The sequence below is a fragment of the Macaca thibetana genome, chromosome 2, assembly GCF_024542745.1.
Source record: "Macaca thibetana thibetana isolate TM-01 chromosome 2, ASM2454274v1, whole genome shotgun sequence".
Lineage (NCBI taxonomy): Eukaryota > Metazoa > Chordata > Mammalia > Primates > Cercopithecidae > Macaca > Macaca thibetana.
This window is the reverse complement of record NC_065579.1, coordinates 141,795,755-141,815,815: the sequence shown is the minus strand read 5'-3', so window position 1 is coordinate 141,815,815 and position 20,061 is coordinate 141,795,755. Positions and strand designations below refer to the sequence as shown.

General features: G+C 43.6%; 3 protein-coding genes across 4 annotated transcripts in view; 1 reads left to right on the top strand and 2 right to left on the bottom strand.

Annotated features, from left to right (window-relative positions):
- Positions 1-20,061, bottom strand: part of TSEN2 (tRNA splicing endonuclease subunit 2) — a 728,632-nt gene that overhangs the window by 323,611 nt on the left and 384,960 nt on the right. The window lies entirely within an intron of this gene.
- The window catches only part of TIMP4 (TIMP metallopeptidase inhibitor 4), a 328,069-nt gene that overhangs the window by 277,485 nt on the left and 30,523 nt on the right, over positions 1-20,061 (top strand). The gene's annotated exons all lie outside the window — the stretch shown is intronic.
- The window catches only part of SYN2 (synapsin II), a 188,903-nt gene continuing 182,357 nt past the window's right edge, over positions 13,516-20,061 (bottom strand). For both annotated transcript variants that reach the window (XM_050781474.1, XM_050781473.1), the window contains exons 12-13: positions 17,316-17,559; positions 13,516-14,415 (exon numbers count right to left, since the gene is read on the bottom strand). In XM_050781474.1, the coding sequence (XP_050637431.1) occupies positions 14,280-14,415; positions 17,316-17,559 (380 nt within the window). In that variant the 3' untranslated portion in view covers positions 13,516-14,279. The remainder of the gene's footprint in view (positions 14,416-17,315; positions 17,560-20,061) is intronic.

The window sequence follows — 20,061 nt, the reverse complement described above, 5'->3', positions numbered from 1 at the left end:
TGTGGTCCTAGGATCCCCTCTTCCTGAGATCTTCTTAAGGGGTTAAGATTAAATTTATTTTCATCATAATGTTGAGCTGTTACTTACTTCTTTCACTCAGATTCCTTCACAAATATACAGGGGCAGCTGGGCGCAGTAGCTCACACCTGTAATATCAACACTTTGGGAGACCGGGGCAGGCAGATCGCTTGGGCCCAGTAGTTCAAAACCAGCTCAGCCAACGTGGTGAAACCCTGTCTCTACTAAAAATACAAAAATTAGCTGGACATGGTGGTACGTGCTTGTGGTCCTAGCTACTTGGGAGGCTGAGGCATGAGAATCACTTCAGCCTTGGAGGCGGAGGTTGCAGTGAGCCAAGATGGCACCACTGCATTCCAGCCTGGGCAACAGAGCAAGACTCTCAAAAAAGAAAAAAAAACTACAGGGCAGTGATCCTGCAGTATGTGAGACATCACAACAAATCGAACGCAGAAGCAGGTGAGAATCCATCTGTCTCCTATTAAGCCAGAGACATTCAAGAGATCTTCCTAATAAGCCACTCCTCCTGCATGTTTTTTTTTTTTTTAGGAAAATATAAGTATTTTTCATAAAATTGTTATTTATGTCAACATGTAATGAATTTATTATCTAACATGGTAAATACTAGCAGATATAATCCACGCACATGAAAGCTCTTTTGAGTCTCCAGTAATGTTCAAGAGCCCAAAACACTTGAGAGCCACTATCCTCCCAAATTATTTACTGTATGTAGGTTTTTACATGTATTTGTACAGAGTCGTGGTTTTTTAGATTGGTTCTCTTTTGATAATGACTTTCCCCTTGACATTTCTTATTTGATATGTTTGGGCTTTCTCCCTCCTAAAAAACTAAGTTGGCTATTGAATTGTTTATTTTTGTTAACGTTTTCAACAAACAAGTTTTTGATTTATTCAGTTTTAAAATCTCATTAATTTCTGCTTTTATCTTTATCATTTTTTTATTTCTCCCATTTATGTTATTTCCCTACTTTTTAGTTGCACATTTAATTCATTTACGTTAGTATTTCTTAACATAGATATTTAATACTCTTAATTTCCTTTGAGCACTGTTTACCCGAGAGTCTGACATGTCTGTTTTCAATACTGGAATTTTCTAGGAATTCTGCAATATCATTTTGCATTTCTCCTTTGATCCCAGAGCTCTTCGATTATATACTTTTAATATAATAAAAAAACATTGGCTTATTGTTCTTTTTGTCCTTCTGTGCCTCTTATGCAATATAATAAAATTTGAAAGAACAGGATTTGAAGGCATGAAGTTTTACTGTTTAATCTGAAGGTACCTTGCAAGCCTCATGCACAGCTCCACGCCAAGTTTGTGATAGGTGGGTTTGGGCTAGATGCCGTCTGAAATTCCTTCCAGTTCTATGATTCTATTATTCTAAATATACATGCAAATTAGAAAAAAAATTTCATGGTTGTTTCTCTCTTAGGAAAGATTTTACAGCTCTCAGAGGAAGCACACGTCTTCACTCCGTGCCTTGCACCTGGACTGACTGCAGGGCGGATTGGAGTTACTTCAGCCAATTGGGTAGAAAACTTCTTAAAGGACGTGAGTTTGGGATAAAGTGGAGGTGGCAAAAGTAAGGGAGACTGAATACAGTTCTGGCTGTCACCAACCAGAGTCCGCTGCTTTCAGGGCCATCACTTGGTGTCCCTTCATCCCCCTCAAGGCACATTACATTGTGTTCTGTTGGGGGCAGAAGTCATACACTGCTGATGTCCAGCGAGGGTAACTGTGCAGCAAGGAGCACAAATGACTCGGATTCATACACTGACAACATGAAATCACCTAGGCGAGCACCTTGCTGCTGCCCATTAAATAACAAACCATCTATGTTCGGAATAGCGCTACACTTTCAGCATAATTCAGAGGAAGCAAAGTGGTCTTGTGTTGATGTGTTTGTTTCACGGTTCAGTTTGATCAGCAGGATTCTGTGTTGTGAGGGTCTGCAGGGGTTTTCTCAGGAGTACTCTTTTCTGTGCTTAGCCCTGACATGCCCACTCCCATCAGGCACCTTTGGTGTTTTGCCCACCGGCTGGTACATGCGTATAAAAAACAATTTTAGTTGTTTTGTTTTTTCCTAATTTGGCTACAGCAGCCACACCCTTACTCACAATAGACTGTAAAGTCTTATGTTTCCTTTCATATTGTATTTAAATACAAACTGTATTTTAATGAATCCCTTTCTTTCAGGTAGGGTTGTGCCTTCCTCTCTACCCCTCTATCTCACAGCCCTGGGATCTTGGTGGCTTGTCGGAAGGCAATAATACTTAATTCAATAATACCTAACCTAGGTTAAGGGGTTCCTTTAGCCCTACCTGTGCTTACGCCAACAGGCTATGGAAAACCACTAGCAGGAAATTACATTTTCCTGCTAGGTTCATCCATGATTATCTGTCATACAGTATTATCCTCAGTTCATTCGGATGTGACACCTGGCATGAGGAATCTTTCATCCCACATTGCCATTCAAATGCTTATTCACTTCTAAGCTCTCTTTTCTTTCCTTTTAAAAATTTCAACTTTTATTTTAGATACAGGGGGTACATGTCCAGGTTTGTTATGTGGGCATATTGTGTGATACTGAGGTTTGTATGAATCCTATCACTTAGGTAGTGGGCATAGTACCTGATGGGTACTTTTTCAACCCATGCCCCTCTTCCTCACTCCCCTGTCTAGTAGTCCACAGAGTTTATTGTTCCCATATTTATGTCCATGTGTGCTCAGTGTTTAGATCTCACTCATAAGTGAGTACATGTAGTATTTGGTTTTCTGTTCCTGGGTTCATTCACTGAGGATAATGGCCTCCAACTTTATCCACGTTGCTGCAAAGGACATGATTTCATTCTTTTTTATGGCTGCATAGTATTCCATGGTGTATATGCACCGCATTTTCCTTATCCAGTCCACTAATGACGGACACCTTGGTTGGTTCCATGTCTTTGCTATTGCAAATAGCACAGCAATGAACATGCAAGTGCATGTGTCTTTTTGATAGAATGATTTATAGTCCTTTGGGTATATATCCAATAATAGGATTGCTGGGTTGAATGGTAGTTCTGTTTTATGTTCTCGGAGAATTTTCCAAACTGCTTTCCACAGTGGCTGAACTAATTTACATCCCTACCAACAGTGCATAAGCATTCCCTTTGTTCTGTAGCCTCACCAGAATCTGTTATTTCTTGACTTTTTAATAACAGCCATTCTGACTGGTATGAGACGGTATCTTACTGTGATTTCTAAGCTCCTTTTTCCATGCAAGGAACAATACATGTATTTTGTGATCCTAGATGATCTCATGTATTGAAGTCTTGGACTTCATGGTAGAAGAGAGACCTAGAAGGGGTGCTGGTGACTATAAAATGGCAACATATGAAACACATTTTTTTTTTTTTGAGGGAGTCTCTGTCGCTCAGGCTGCAGTGCAATGGCGCGATCTTGGCTGACTTGCAACCTCCCCCTCCTGGGTTCAAGCGATTCTCCTGCCTCAGCCTCCTGAGTAGCTGGGACTACAAGCAGCAACCACCATGCCCAGCTAGTTTTTGTATTTTTAGTAGAGACAGGGTTTCACCATGTTGGCCAGGCTGGCCTTGAACTTCTGACCTTAGGTGATCCACCCATCTCGACCTCCCAAAGTGCTGGGATTACAGGCGTGAGCCACGGCGCCCAGCCATGAAACACATTCTTAATATTCTCTACTCTTAGTCTTTGTAACCTTCCATTAGCTTGATCCTGTCACTTAGGGTAAATGTTTTAATTAAAATGATAGCTCAAGCAGCCAGCAGCCCTGAGGCTTGAAGCAATTGTAGGGAATAAAGATACTGCCAAGGAGCCCAATCCCATTTCCAAGGTGCTCTCTGTGGAACTCCTCCCACCTGCCATCACTGGGCTGCAGGCAGTGGGCTCTGATCCAGAGGCTGACACGGAGACTATCCCCTCTTTGCTGGGAACTTAGGCATGCATGGCATATACTCCTATCTGTTCAGAGTTCCTACCCTGTGTATCCCAGGTGAGCCTGAGCAGTGTCTATTTCTCCATTTTGGTCATGGCTATAATGCAACCTCAGCTTAGATTCAACTAAGCAGGAAGTCCGAAAGGTTCCATTTAAAGACAGCCTGGGTAAACAATCATCAGAAATGTAGACTGAGTAGGAGCTTTGCAGTAGTCCAGCAATAAATTGTTTTTGAGAGACTCAGCTTCCCATTCAAGGGATGCAAGGATCAGGTGTGGTAGAGGGACCATAGAGACTAACCCAGTGGTGTGCCTGACCTGTTGCCCCGATTTAACAGAACAAATTGGCTACAACCTGCATTTCATGTTAAGGTTCCATGTAAAAAAAATTTTTTTTGAAAAAATAGTGTTTAATTACAAAAAACACGCCTGTAATCCCACCACTTTGGGAGGCTGAGGACAGATCATGAGGTCAAGAGATCGAGACCATCCTGGCCAACATGGTATGGTGAAACCCCATCTCTACTAAAAATACAAAAATTAGCTGGGTGTGGTGGCGTGCGCCTATAGACTCAGCTACTCGGGAGGCTGAGACAGGAGAATCACTTGAACCCAAGAGGCGGAGACTGCAGTGAACCGAGATCGCCCCACTGCACTCCAGCCTGGCAACAGAGTGAGGGTCCATCTCAAAAAATAAAATAAAATAAAATAAAAAACGATTGGGCTAAAACTAATATTTATGGTTTATAGATTTCCTAGAATGCATGGATTCCCTTGCCTTTCAAGATTTACTCTCCATATGTTTTGAGACCCCAAAATCTTTAATGGGTCTCCAGGTTCTGAAAGAAATGCTTCAGCAATGGCCATTACTTTGGAAAGGCGATTTTGGTGTTTGTATTTGTTCCTAGATTCTAATGAAATTAATGACAGTTTAGCACTTTAGAAGCAGAATCTGGCTTCATAGAATACTTGAGTGTGGTGTTTAGTTTTTGCCTTCTGCTCAATCTATTTAGCCCCTAAGAAGTTATAATAAATTATGGTTCTTTGACTTCTTCAAAAAAATTTTTTTTTTTTTTTTTGGTAGAGACAGGGTCTTGCTTTGTTGCCCAGGCTGGCCTCAAATTCCTGGCCTCAAGGGGTCCTCCTGCTTCAACCTACCAAAGGTGCTTGGACTACAGGTGTGAGCCAGTGTACCCAGCTAGTTCTTTGATTTCTTTAAGTCAGGCAGTATTGGGTTCCAAAAAGCCTGTGCCATCCCACGGTCATTATGGTAGCAATGGGACCCTAATCCCTTGTACTTTTGTGGTCAGAGAAAGCTTCACAGGTGAAACTTGGGAGTGGAGGCTTAAAAGGTGGGAAATTTGGACAAGCTCTTAGAAGAGAAAGAAAGAACACATCTCTAACCTCATGAGCAGAGGCAAGTAGGCAGGAAAGTACAAGTTACATATGGGAAATAGTGAGTAGATCACTAGCCTGGAGAAGAGAATTGATACAGTAGGCAGCTAAGACCATTGGTTTTTGTTTGCAGATACCTTGACAATAAGCTGTAGATTGGCTTTTAGGCTCTAGGCAGCAGGAGCTATTCTGGGTATTCGAGTTAGAGATGTGCCATGATGAAAGTGTCTTTAGGCTTTATCTGGCCTAACTTTTGAGAAATAATCGGGGATGCAAATCGGGGAGCAGCAAGAACATTATGAGGATATAGTTAAGGGATGCAAACAAAAGCAGTATTTGCTTTTGAAAATAACAGCATTAAAGGGTCTGAAGTAGTGACTCAGTTTACAAGAAGTTAGAAATACAGGTTTTGGGATTTTGTTTGTTTTAAAATACTCTCATGTCCATTCCTATTACATTTTAGTTACCACCCCATCCAAGGTTCAGTAGGTCTTGTAAAAAAACAAAACAAAACAAAACAAAACAAAAAACACTGCTGGGCTATGCTATCATTCATAGGCAGATGTTCTTCTGTGGCCACTCTTTATGAAGTTTTATTGTATAAGAATCTATCTATAGCCACATTTTCAGATATAATCAGGAAAGCCTAGCGGTTTCCATGTCACTAGACAGTTTTTTGACAGAAAGGTTAATTTTTAAGTAAGGTGCTTGACAGAACTTTATCAATTATTAGAAGCATCTCATCTTCCAATAATACTGTAAATCAGTTCATAGGCTGTGCCTTTTCTGGGAGAAATCAAACTCCAAGGTTTAAAAAGATAGTCTAGGAAGCCTGAGAAGAATGTAACAAACAAATACAAAATATTTTAAAGTCAAAGAAACACCATTTCCTCCTCCCAGTACAGACTTTACACCTCTCTTCATACTACCCTCATTCACTTGAATGTCTCCTTTAATTTTCAACCATCTTCCTGCAGTGTTGCAATAGCCAGTTTAAAAATTAGTTTTTTGACTCACTCACTCTAGGCAAAACTCCAGGAAGGGCCTATTCTTAACACATTTTTTTGTTGATATGTATCAGTCAGCTGCGCTATGAAAACAACTCCAAAATGCCAATTTCTTACAACGTAAACATGTATTTATCGCTCACATTAAGATGCCGGCAGCTGCAACTGCCTGCAGTTCTGTTGTTCGTGTCTCCATTCTGAGACTCAGTTTAACCATTTTGAGGTCAACGGGAGAATCAAATGAGGTGGCATTCATGGAGTAAATTCTGTTGGTTTCCATGCCATTGGCCAAAGCAGGTTCTATAACTAAGCCCAGTGTCTTTGGGACAGAGAAGCAGGTCACTTGGCAATGGGTGGGGAGATATCATCCACTTATGAGAATGGAGGAGAGTAAGGAATTAGGAGCAATAATATAACTATTCGCAGTCTTTCCTGTCGATGACATCCTGTCATTCAACAAGTTTTAAGGCTTATCTACTAATGGTCTATTGACTAAATGTAAAATAAATTTAAAAAAAGAAATAAGAAATCTAGTCTCTCTAGATATAGTTGCGCCCTTTGAAATGGCAGACTTAGGGAAAAAGATCCTGTTGGGTATATGCTCAGTAGATCCATTAACTTAGTTTAATGGCCAAACTCCAGTTTCAGAAGCCTAAAAATCAGGCCTAGCACCTTGGTAAATGTCTGAGTTACTTCCTCTTCTTGAGACAAGCTGTGGACCCATTTCCTCACCTTAGAATGGTAAAATGGATCCCAACAGAACAAACTTGGAAATGAAACTATGAAATCATTAAACCATTCAAAGGAGAAAAACTGAGGTTTAGATTTTAGTCATTTGCCAAGGTCACACAGTTAGCAAGTGACAGAACCGGTACAGAAACTAATCCAAAGCATTTACACTTAACCAGTCCATACGCTGCCTTCCTGGTAAATTGAATCTTGACTCTAGAGGGCCTTAAATACCAAGTTAAGGAGTTTAGGTTTCACTCGTTAAGCCTGGGGATCCCCTGGAAGACTGTGACCAGGAGAATGATGCGATCAGAGATTTTAAAAGCGTACCTGGCAGAAACAAGCAAGGGAATGAAGCCAGGGAACCCAGTTAGGAGGCTATCACAATAAAAGGTGTGAATAAAGGCCCTAATCCAGAATAACAGCTATGGGGATGGAATAAAGGAATAGTTCTTGAGAAGAAATAATCTACTGGCCTTGTCTACTAATCTTAAATTGAAATGTATCACTGCTTTGATGTGAAATATGCAAACCAAAGTGTCTTTAGAGCCCAAGGGAAACTCCGAAGGTAAATGAGCATCCCAAATTCATTCTAGTCCGTTCCCTACAACACTCAGGTCCCAGGGCTGGTTTGAGGTCTTCAGGGTATATACAGGTCAGGATTTGCTAAGCCCCTCTGGGCCTAGTCTTGCAGTTTTCTATCATTACCAGTGAGTTCCAGAGTGGATCCAAGAAGTCTAAACCTGTGTTGTCCCCTCACTAATCCAATAGAGCTAATATCTCCCTTCCCCAGGACCGAGAATCTAAAACAAGTAGGGTTAGGCGGTTGCTGAACTTAACCTGATCCACCCAGGCAGCTGTAGCTTTCTGCTTTCTGCTGTGAACTGCCTGGAGGAGTTAGCTGAAGGGTGGAGATTCTTATCAGAAGAGATGTATGTGGATATGGAGGTGGCTGAAAATGACCAAGGGGTGGAGTTCCCTGGGGAGCATTCATTTACACATGAGGTGGGGCCAGGTAACAGCTCTCCTCCCCTCTCAGGTTATCTCCAGTGTTCCCTCTTCCCCTTTCTGGAAGGTTATCTCCTCGATAAAGGTAGCAGGCTGGGGAGTAGGGCCCATGAAACAAGAGTCCCGAAAATATAGACCAGTGGGCAAGCACAAGTGTGTGTGTCTAACTGTATCAATATCCAAGCAAGATAGAAAGCAAGTTCTCAGAGTAATCGGGTGTTGAATAAGAGGTGGATAAATCAGAGAGAATGACTAGTTGCATTATTTTTCTACATGTTTACAATCAACAGGCTTAAAGTCCAAGGAAACTTGTACCACAGGAGGAAAAGTACCATTCAAGTGTGAGCCCACAGTTCAGACACTCAGAAGTCACCTATGATGAGGGATAGCTTCATGGGGCTACTGTGAGAATTCCACAAAATGACAGCTGAATCAGTGTTTGTAAACTGTAAAGTGCCTTTAAACTGCAAGGTCCTACATAAACTGGAAAATACAAATGTAAGTAATAATGTTATGATTATTTGAGGAGAAAACATTATTCTGAATATAGCCTGTAACCTGCAAATTAGACAGTAATAAATTGTTTATTTTCCACAAACAACAGAATTTGCCTGTTGGAATGCATCTTCTCTTTCAAACCTGATAACCTTGATGGGTCTATACATTTATTTCAGAGAGAAACTATTCAAAACAGATCTGAGACCCCTTTCTGGGATTTACTTCAGAACTAGTTTGTAAGCCACAGAACATTGTCTCATTAACTTAGAGTCACATTGCATTTTGGACCGTATATATTATCTACCTTAATCAATAGATTTGACTCCAAAAGAATTAAATTTTTTTTTAAATCAAAATTTACTCCCTAAAGCAACGATTCTTAAACTTTTGTGTGTGTGTTGAGGGCCTGCCAAAATGCACAATACACAGTATAGTATGCATGGAAATACCTGGATTCCAGGTAAAGAATTTCTGATCTTCCAAGAGTTATAGGAATTCAAATAATGTACTACAGATCTGAAAGCAATTATGTTCTGAACATAAGCAGCAGCCTTGTAGGAATAAATAATCTCCCATAGGAATTGCTTTGAAGGAAACCATACCACTGTAGGAATGATGGTATGGTATCAGTGTTTAAAAAAGCATCCATTGTGGTCACCTGGGGTTTGCGTTGTCATTTCTGTAGCTGCAGTTTTTATTGTGTGTGCATGTGTGTACATGTGTATGTGTCTGCTGTGTGTTTATTGCTAGTGGAATGGCTTGGCACAGCACAGGCCTTCCCAGATGTCCACCCTCAACTCAGTTTAGCTAATACAACTAAAAGGAGCCATAACCCTAGGAAAAGGCATCGGATGGGCTGAAATTGCCCTAGAGGCTCCCCTGGTTGCAGGAGCAGGATTAAGGCATGTTTGGCATTTGTTTGGCTGCTCCTGGAGGAGTCCTGGGAAAAGGGGATTTGGGACTTACACAGGTTTTCTATGTGACAGAGAGGGTTTCTTGTGATCTCACATGCCAACCACTGTTAGGAACAGACTCTATCAGCTTGTTTAATTCTTAAGACAACCTCCTTGGAAAGGCAGCATTATTCTCATTTTACAGATGAGAAAATTGAGACACAGAAAAGTTAAACGACATAATCAATTAGCCAATAACTAGCAGAGCCTGGATTTAAACTCAGTTTGATTCCAAAACCCAGACTCTTTCCACTAGGCAACACTGTCTCTTCCCTTTGTCTCCTGGCCTCTGTGAAATGATTCCTTAAGTCTCTCCCTCCCTGGAGGACCCCCGAATATGAAACCCATTTCATTTATTTCAGGAAAGGCGATGTTCCCAATGGCCCACCTGACACTTACGGTTGAGACTCATTTGCTTCTATTACTAACTCCCTTTTTGACCTTGGCAAACTCCTTAAGTTGCCTGGGCCTTGATGCAGCTAGATGCAACTTCCAGCTGTAAAACTCAGTGGCTGAATTCTGTGCACAAAGCCCAGTCCCGGCAGGTGGCGTGCCTCCTGTCCTGTGGGCTGTGCACAGCTCACCTCCAGGGTGCAGTCTTCTCTGAGCACCGGAGCTAGAAGCTTGCCCCACTGCAACAGCGTATGCTGCTTGTGGTCCATTTTACATCTTATTCATTCTCCTTCCATATCTTACCTGAACTCATCTGCATTGCTCATATATTTTATTTAACTCCTACACAGTAAGTATTCCAATTTATGAGTAAACCACAATATGTTTTAATTCCCCACGAGAGGTGGTTATATCCATTCTTTGTACAGCGCTGCGACCAATATTCTTTTACTTGGTTTCTTATGTACATGTGCAAGAGGTTCTCTAGAGTAAATGTCCAGAAATGGAATTGCTGAGTCATAGGGTTTATGCATGATTGCCAAACTGTTCCCTGAAACGGCAGTATCAACACACCCCCATTAGCAACGTGTAAGACTTCCTTCTGCTTCTCATATCCTCACCAATACCTATCAAGCTTATTTTTTTTTCCAAACTAACATTTTGACTGCATTTGACTTAATGCATTACACTTTCTTCTTTATATTTACACATCTTCCCTACAGGGCAATAAACTTTGTGAGGGCCAAATCCTTGCTTAATTCATTTTTATATTCCTCCTGTAAAATTTATGGAGCTAAGTAAAATAAGGGGTTGTGAACAAATCAATAAAGGACAGAATTAATTTATCTTGGCCCAAGAAGATGACGAGTTCCATGTGGGCAGGGATGAGGCTTTCTACCTTTACTAATCTGGGGTGAAGACATAGGTAGGCAATCCCCATAAACTGCAGAGGTGGTTGCACAGTGGTCAAAGCTGGCCTACACACAAGGCTTCAAGATTTGTAGAAGACTGCAACCAACCTTTCAGAGATCTTAGCTGCAGATAATTTTTATCACAGTATTCGCTGAGTATTTATTGATGGCTGTGAATAGCCAATTTCCCAGTCTCTGGGGCTGTCTTTTTTAAGTAGCAAGAAGCCTGTTTCTGAATGGAACTTCCCCACCCCCAGCCCCACCCCATTACTAAGGGCTGGAAAGAATCCATATGTCCTTCAGACCAGGGTGCTGCCTGACCTATGGTAAATGCCTCTCCTTTTTGTCACTGCAGCATTTCCAGGCTGACTCATTTTCTAAATAAGCCACTTGTGGTTTTTGGTCTGACATCACATGTAGAAGAATGAGTAATTTTTTAAGAACCAGAATTATATTCTATCAGAATAAGAAACATTGTGTATGTTACTCATAGTTTTAGGACAAGGGGTCAACACTGGTCACAGATTTCCTAACTTTCTCCCACTCCTTCTTTCCCTGGGGCCAGGGGATGGAGAGAGAAGGTAAAGAAAAAAGGTGGATATGCTGTAAATTTTTGTGTGCACCTCTTATCACACTATGTAAAATGTAATACAATTGTCTTGTTGACTCTGCTAGATTAAATAAAAGTAATATGGCAAAGTAGCTCAGGCCATGAGTTCTGCTGCTGCACTGCTTAGGTTCAAATCCTAGCTCTACCACCTGCCCAGCTGAGTGACCTGAGTTATTGACCTTGATGTGCCTCCATTTCTCATTTATAAAATAATAACAGCACCTACCATATAGGCTTATTATAAGGAATACAAAAGTTGATGTGCATTAAGTATTTAGAATAGTGCCTGACTATGGAAATGTCAGCAAATATTCCTATGAATCCATCACAATGTTTATGTTTATCGTAAGTGCTCAAGAAATGTTTTGACTAAACAAATGACTTCTCTTAAAACATATTTGGAATCAGGGGATACAAGCAATGGCTAGTGGCAGACTCTTGGTTTGTGAAGTGGTCAGAGTATGCCACCTCAAAATATGCCACTTTGTTGTTTATTCAGCTCAACAGTTTAGTGAGCTGAAGGCAACAGAACAACAGATGCAGGAAAGGTTTTCTGACCTCCCCGTTCCTGTCTGAAGCAGGACTAAAACTTCTTGTCGGAAGGGTGCCTCTCCCCCAAAAGGAAGAAGGGAGCAAACATTCTTATCACCAGAGACAGGGAATTGACACTGAGATGAATCTCCACAGACAAAACCTTACTAAAATTTGTAACCCTTCTCTCCCATTAGTTTCTCCCATATATTTCCTACTTTCCCACAATTTACTGGCTGACTAGCTCAGACCCCTTTGTTTTGTCATATCGTCACAATTTATCATTCTTCATTTAAAATGGTATACAAGTTGTGGGCTTAACAGCTTGGGCCTTCATTTTCCTTATGAAGATTCCCATGTACACATAAAAATATTAAATAAAATGTGTATACGTTTGTCCTGTTCATCTGTCTTATGCATGCTTAATTTTCAGGCCCAGCCACGAAAGTAACAGGACATCTGCCTCCCCTACATCTGGAAATAGAAGGAACTCTAAAGGTCAATTGCCTTGCGCCCAGGTACCCCATGCTTTTGTTTGTTCTTTAGTTATGTGTGTTGTGGGAGGAGGGCTGTCACCTCCCAGGTGTCACTCAATGGGAAGTTCTATTTTGTTTTCTAAGTGTAAGAAGAGGGTACGGTTCTCAATCCTTGAACTGCGAAAACAGAGAATGAGTAAGAAAGGAGACCCTGGTATCAGAGAAATTCATTCTCTGACCTTGCAGCATCTAATGTCCATGAGGAGAAGTTAACAAGATAGTGGCATTTGGAGGAGTGTTATCTTGTTGAGTTAGTAGGATGGGTGTCACGTGTAGGAAATTATCTAGATACTTATTAACATTCAGATATTAACATTTTAACATATGGATTTTTTTTTTTTAATCAGTGCAGATGTAGTGTTTATCTTCACAGCATCCGTGGTCTTTGGGAAAATATACTTGAATATCAGGGAGTCATGAAGCAGCCAGAGTGAAATCCCTCAGAGCCCACCCTCAATTGCAGGCCTCTTTAGGATGGCTTCGTTGGGATCCGTGGGAGCCTGGTTATCAGAGCAGGTTGGTCCGGCCTCATTGGGACCACCATGTGGGCCTCAGCTGAGGAGCTTGATGACAGACCAGGCAAGTGAGTCTAAATTGACTCCTCCAAGAGCAAGGGTTCTGTGCTTATTTGAAAGGTTACAAAGTCCATAATATAGGTAGAAATGCTGAGTTGCTGAAGGAAGGCCAGTTGTCTTGGAGGAGAGAGATTCATTGGGGAGGTGTCAGGAGGCCCAGAAGTGGCATGTAAAGGACAGACACATTCTCAAACACTTGCAAACACATGTACACCTGCAGTCACACACACAAACTGACACAAACAGCTTCACACACCTATATTTTTCACTCCCTACACTCAAGCACACACACACTTCATGGACACTCTCTCAGCCTAAAGGGTGGCCAAGGGGTCAAGACCTCATGGCTGAATCAAATGTTGGTGAATGCTGCTGCTTTTATTACACCAAAGGTCTTAACATTTATTAGGAGATGAACACAAAGCTTGGCATACTGCTGTCATAGTGGCATGCATTCTCCTCTATAGTGCAGCTCTGGAGTTCAAGGTTACTGCAGATTGCACATAAGAACCACTCTTCAGAGGGAAGAAAAGGGGAAACTGCAGATCCTTGTTCTCCCAAATATCAGCAGACTCAAGGTGCTTCACCACCACAGCAGCCTAAGATCTTGTAAGTTGGGTGGGTGTGCTTTAAACAGTAACACGGGTATGACAAGGGATCCAGGATAGGGAAAGTTCCCAAAACTTAGGGCCAAGAGTACTTTTAGGGAAGTATACACTTCCCAAACAGGTATCACTGAATGGGGGCAGGGCATGCTTAGCACTGCAACTGAGCTAGGTTAAGCTGCCAGGAGTCCACGATTAATCCTGGTTTCACAGGGAAGAATAAGACATGATGGCGCTGTCACAATAAGGCCACTAAACTTATAGCAAACGATGACTTCAGAAGGAAGCTCTCGTGACTACAGGGAAGCAGCTCTTTCCTCTCTGATGCCAGGTACCCCTTGCTGGGTAGGCACCTGCCCTGAGACTGTCACATGGTCCTTTCTGGGCTGCATAACATCACTTAGCACAACAGAGCAGAGGAAGGGACCATACACATCAAGGTCATGGGACATCACCACCAAGCTGGCTGACTGTTGTTGGTGAATGTCTTAAATGCCTTTCCTGGTTGGGCCGGGTGCCCCGTGTGTCTGAAGAGCTAATCTGAAAAGAGGCTGGCAAAGGACTTCCTCAAGCTCCGGATGGTCTCCGCTTTGGCTTCATCCTCATTGGCTGAAGACCGGAAGAAGGAGGACTCAGAGAAGCTGAAGGCATTTGTCAGGGACTGCGACTTGCTTGAAGATAAAAACCAGAGAGAATGTGAGAGGGTGGTGTTCCCAGCAAGGCAGGGAAGGACGATGACGTGAGGATACACAACTAGAACCCCCACTCCCTCCCCGGGAAGACCAGGGTGATGGAGGATAAAGCCAGAAGTGGCCATGCTACCAAGACCCTGGGAGACCTCTACGTTACTTCCTCATCTTCAGTGCTACTAGAATAGAAAGGGTGGGGACAGTGTGGGAACAAGGGAGAAGGGAAAAAAAGAAATAAGGGAAAGAGGAGGAAGAGGTGACTCAAAGACTCCTTCTTTAATTTAATCCAAAATGCCTGAGGGCTAAATTTCAGAGATCCCAACTTGGTAAAAACTAACCTAGGAATCTCACATTACTTCTCTGATGAAAAGAAGTCACAGTGGGCCTGTGACTCTGGCACTGTCTTCTCTATCAACTGTCAACTGGTGGAGCCAGATCAGAAGACCTGGGCCAAAGTCTCGTTCTGCCACTCAATCCCTCCTAACTGGAGGCAAGCCATGTGCCTCTCTGTGCCGTGGGTTCTCATCTGTGAAGTTTGGTAAAATGAAGATCTCTACGCACTTCTGGCTCTTTCTATTCTGATCTCTTCTCTGATTCCAAAAGAATATACTGGCTTGGCCCAAAAACTCCAATGCTTCAATTTCCCTGTTCTTTGTTTGTTTGTTTGTTTGTTTTGAGACAGAATCTCTCTCTGTTGTAAAGGCTGGAGTGCAGTAGTGCAATCTTGGCTCACTGCAACCTCCGCCTCCTGGGTTCAAGCAATTCTACTGCCTCAGCGTCCCGAGTAGCTGGGATTACAGACGCTTGCCACCATGCCCAGCTAATTTTTGTATTTTTAGTAAAGACGGGGTTTCACTTGGCCAGGCTGGTCTTGAACTCCTGACCTCATGATCCACCAGCCTCTGCCTCCCAAAGTGCTGGGATTACAGGCATGAGCCACCACACCTGGCAATTTCCCTGTTCTTAAAATGGATGTAGTAACCACCCTTGCAACCCTCCTCAGAGGAGCGCTAATATGAGGTCTGTGGGGTTCAGGGTGTCCAGTGGCAAAAGAGATATATATCAGGTCTTTACAAGTTTCTTAGGGAGATTTCTAATGAGAAAATCCAAACTACACACTTTTTAGGGGCCTGTTTTCCCCTTGAGAGACTAGAGGTTCACAGAGAAAAACCATGAAGCACCAGGCCATGGGGAGGCCCAGCCTGCACTCCAGGAGAGGACATGAGGTCTGGCTTCTCCACTGGCCCAGCTTTTCTCCTTCTTGACTCCCACTGGCTCTCGTTCCGGCTGCTTTCTGGCTCCAGAACTCTTCTCCTGGTGTCTTGGGACTCTCTGCCCTCCCTTAAATGCTGGGTGCAGCTCAGGAGAAACTCCCTTCTACAGAACTATGAGCAGTCTCTCTCTGCCTGCAGTGGCGGTGAACAGACACCCTGCCTTTCATTAGGGCTGGGAACGAGACCCAACACGCTGGCCTCTGGGAGCGGGGGCACTCCTCAGCCCACACAGGCAGCGAGTACTGGGGATGAGCCTCCAGCTTGTCATCAGAGGCTGGCTCTATTCAACAGCTTCAGCCCAGAGGCAGTGACAATCCAAGGATCTGCCCTCACGCGGAGGCTAGAGTTGGCTAGTGAGAAGGCAGGAGGGATTAAAAAAAAGTCAGCAGGCAGTAAACAGCTGGGCTGAAGGGACATTATGGGGCAGGCAAGAGGCAAGAGGTGCCACTGGCCAGAGCTGGGGAGGAAGAGTGGGTGATGCCCCTCCCATCACGCTGGACTGAAGACCCAGAGAAAGTGACCATCTGGACACCCGAGCCCCGCAACCTTGGCTCTGCCACTAATTAGAGGAGTAGCTTGGCTTTGAGAAAAAAAAAAACAAAAAACAAATTTCTTTGAGCAAAGTTTTCTCATCTGCAATGACTACATGATCTCCTAGTGGCTCATTTGAACTCCAGAATTCTCCAGCCTCCTTTTCTCCCTCCCTGAAGAGTCATTTGTTGCCCATCACTTCACTCCGAGAAGCAGGGGTGTGTCACTACCATCCCCTTACCAAACCCTTAAGGCTACAGCTGTCTGTGCTGAAGGCGGTGACAGAAGTCTGCTGGGGACACTGCAAGCAATCAGAGACCTCTGTGGGAGAGAGGGCAGAACTGACCATCGTCCACATCCAGGTGCTGTCCCTTCCAAGGACAGCTCTGCTGCTTCCAGGGGTCCTGTGCAGCAGGGCAGTGTGGAGGGGCTTCTAGGGTGACTGCTGGGTGTGAGGGAACCCAAGAGGATGGAGGTCCTCAGCGTCTCTGCCTGGGAACTCCTCTGCTGCCCACACCAGAAACTGACCTCCTTTGGACAGAGCTGAAGGTAAAATGTTGAAATGGATTTAACCAATTCCCTCTTTTCATTCTGGGCAGCCTTACTGATTGCATACTCTGAACTGTGAGTCAGAGGCAGAAAGATTAAAAAAATTTTTTTTACAAGGAAAGAAACACACACAAAGAAAAGGAATGGAAAAAAAGAGTGGGAGACAGGGTTTAAAATAAACCAAAACCTTAAGCTAGTACAAGACTAGAGAAGGGACAGTGACTCTGCCATATTGCCACTTCCCAGGAAGAAAGGGAAGGGGGTTGAATTTCTAGCTAAACTTTAGACTTTCACTTCCCTCTTTCCTCTCTTCTCCAGTGAACGCTAACCATTCCTCTAACCAAACACACACACACACAAACCAAAAACCAAAAAAAAAAAAAAAAAAAAAAAAAAGCCAAAAAAATCCCACCACAAAATATCTGTAGGAGGAGACCTCATTGAAGGTGATTTCTAGCAGCTCTGGGGCCCAAGGCCCACAAGGAGGGCGGGAGGAGGGGAGGGAGGAGCTGCTGAGTTGTCTCTTACTTGAGCTGTGGGTGAGGCTGGGGCTTCTGTGGTGGAGCAGCCAGGGGTGGCTGGGCCTCTGCCAGGGAGCTGCTGCTGGAGGGTGCATCTCCGTGGGTGGTGGGGCCGCCCGGCCGCTGAGGAGCCGAGGAGAAGGAAGAGGAGGAGGAAGAGGAGGAAGGTGGCAGTGATGGTCCAGGGGGGAGCCGGCGTGGAGGCAGCACCTTGCCTGGGGGCTGCATTCCTTGGGGTTGCCCAGGGCCCCCTAGGTTCAGTACAAGAAAAACTTCATAATTTAACCATATAAAAATGTTTGCTTATTAGAATCTACATCTCAAAGGGTGTGGTTAGTTAATTACCAAAAGGATAAGCTCTATGCCAAGAAGCCAGAGTCTCTGAAGGGCCCCAAAGGGGGTCCTTGGTTAGCTATCCTTGTACATAGCTACTAAGTGCTCCTCCTCAGAAACGCAGCGACTCAGCCACAGCAGAAGTCAGCAGGACAAGGAGGAACCAGGGGCGAGTGACCCTGTCAGAGGTACACGCTCTCACAGAGGGCCCTAGAATGCAGGGTCCTCACCCCTCCTCCCTAGAGGTGCCTCAGGCACACACCACCCTGCTCCAGGGTTTACTGGGAAGTCTCAAGTTCCACATGGCAGATACAGGAGAGGGCGGTGGAGAGAGCACTGGATCTCAGAAATAGTCTACCAGTGACTCCCTGAGCAAGTCACCAAACTTCCCTGGGCCTTGGTTTTCCCAACAATAAAACTTTAAAAAGTGTAAACCCCGGTCTTAGTTGTCTTTTGAGGGGTAGTGGTTCAAAGATAACAGGGTCGAGCAAGTTCTTCAAAAAGCATTCCATACTTTTTAAGATCACCTTGATGGTCACTGACTTATGTTGTTTTATGGAGCTGCCCTTGGTCCTGCTCCAAGCCTGCGTGGGTCTGATTGCCAGGCCCACCATGCCCCACCAGGGCTTAATTTTAGCATTAACTCATGCCCACAACCAGGAGAAATCCATTATTCCAGGCACTGTTTTATCTCTCAGTACTATCCTCAGGGGCTCTAGCAGGATGAACCTCTCAGGCATGTGTGGTAGAATTCTCCAGACCTCCAAACCCCACTCTCCCCTGGGGATGTTGTGGGTGCCATTTGGCAAATAAAAGCCCCCCTAAAAAGGAACAGCACACCCTCCTCCCAGCATGAAACACAAAACCATCTGGTGGCCTGGAGAGGAAAAAGGTCCTCCTTCCTCTGGGAGTTGATAGGCATTAAGGTGGTACCAGACTGCCTAGAGTTTGCTCAGGAGGGTCCCAACACTTAGGAATCAAAAGCCATCCCCATTAGCACCTACTGACTAGTGGAAATGATGCCCAACTGCCCTGGGAGGTCCAGTCTCTCAGCCTCAATCCCACAGTTCACATCCAGGGGCCTGCTGGAGGGAGTGGCTTACAGAAACTCAGCACCAGCTAGTTGTATTATCACTTAGTTTTTAAGAAATACCAGAATATCTGCACCCTCTGGAGAGGCAGAACTGTATGTCTATGCCACTGTGCACCCATGACTATCTGCTCAGTTCCCCACTACAGGGCACAGAATCCCCTTTATCATCTAACCAAATAATACCAGAGTTAGTTACAGATAAATAAACACATACATAAGTAAATGGAATTCTGCAGGCTTAAGAAGCTCCAAATTCAAATCAAATAACTAGTGAAGACAATAGATTAGCAGATTATTTCACATTAACCAGCTTTTGCCATTTCCAAAGTTTGGCATCACTTGTATTAGCATTTTCCTGTAAGGTAATACAGGTTAATAGCTCAGTCTCTTGCACCAGAAACCTGAGTGCTTTCCCATTTGTGCAGATACTTGGATAGCCAGAAACTTTACAACTTAACACTGAAGACAGATATAACTTTTCCTTTATTGCACATTAAGCTGTACAAGAGTCACAAAAGAGAGGTACTTCAATCACACTTCCAGCATTGGCTGAGGTTCTCCCAGTTGGATCAGTACAAAAAAAGGGGACGTCAGGAAAGAAACAGGTACAAAACACCTGAACGGCAATCCTATACTGTGACACAGATGTCCCCCAGGCCACAGAGTTGTCCCTAAGCATGCTGCCTGAGGGCACATAACAGTCAGGTTATGCTATCTGCTTGCATTTGGCAGTGGGAGCCCTAACCAATTTCTCCCCTACCTGAAAGACCTTGGCTGACACCACCCTGTAGCCTGACTGAATTCATATGGCAACTTTGCATTTGTGGCTCACAAATGACACATGAAAAGCACCGGATGTACACACTGATAACATGCAGAGAAGCAATACCACCATCAGCTCATCACTTGGACAAAAATATAAGATAAAATAAAATAATGTATTCCTCCATTCTGGGAAATGTTACTTTATTCTTTTCTATCATTTCATCAGATTGGGAGGTATTTAAGGACTTGATTCTTATGCAACCCATCTGGAAGTGCAAATATGCATATATGTGTATATTTACAACAGATCAACTACCATCATCAGCTGAGGGAGGGATTACAGATGACAACATTCACACTCAATGCATTTCTCTGTGGCCTCAATTTACCAGCAATCAAAGGAAAACCAAGGCACAAGCCCCTAGACATATAACTCTTGTTACAAACCACCAACACTAGTTCCTTCTCAGATCTGGGAGTACAGAACGGTGACATGTCAATATAGAGGTGGAAGGGAATGTAAAAGTAGGGCCAGTAGCATTTCTTCTCAAAGGCAAGCTGC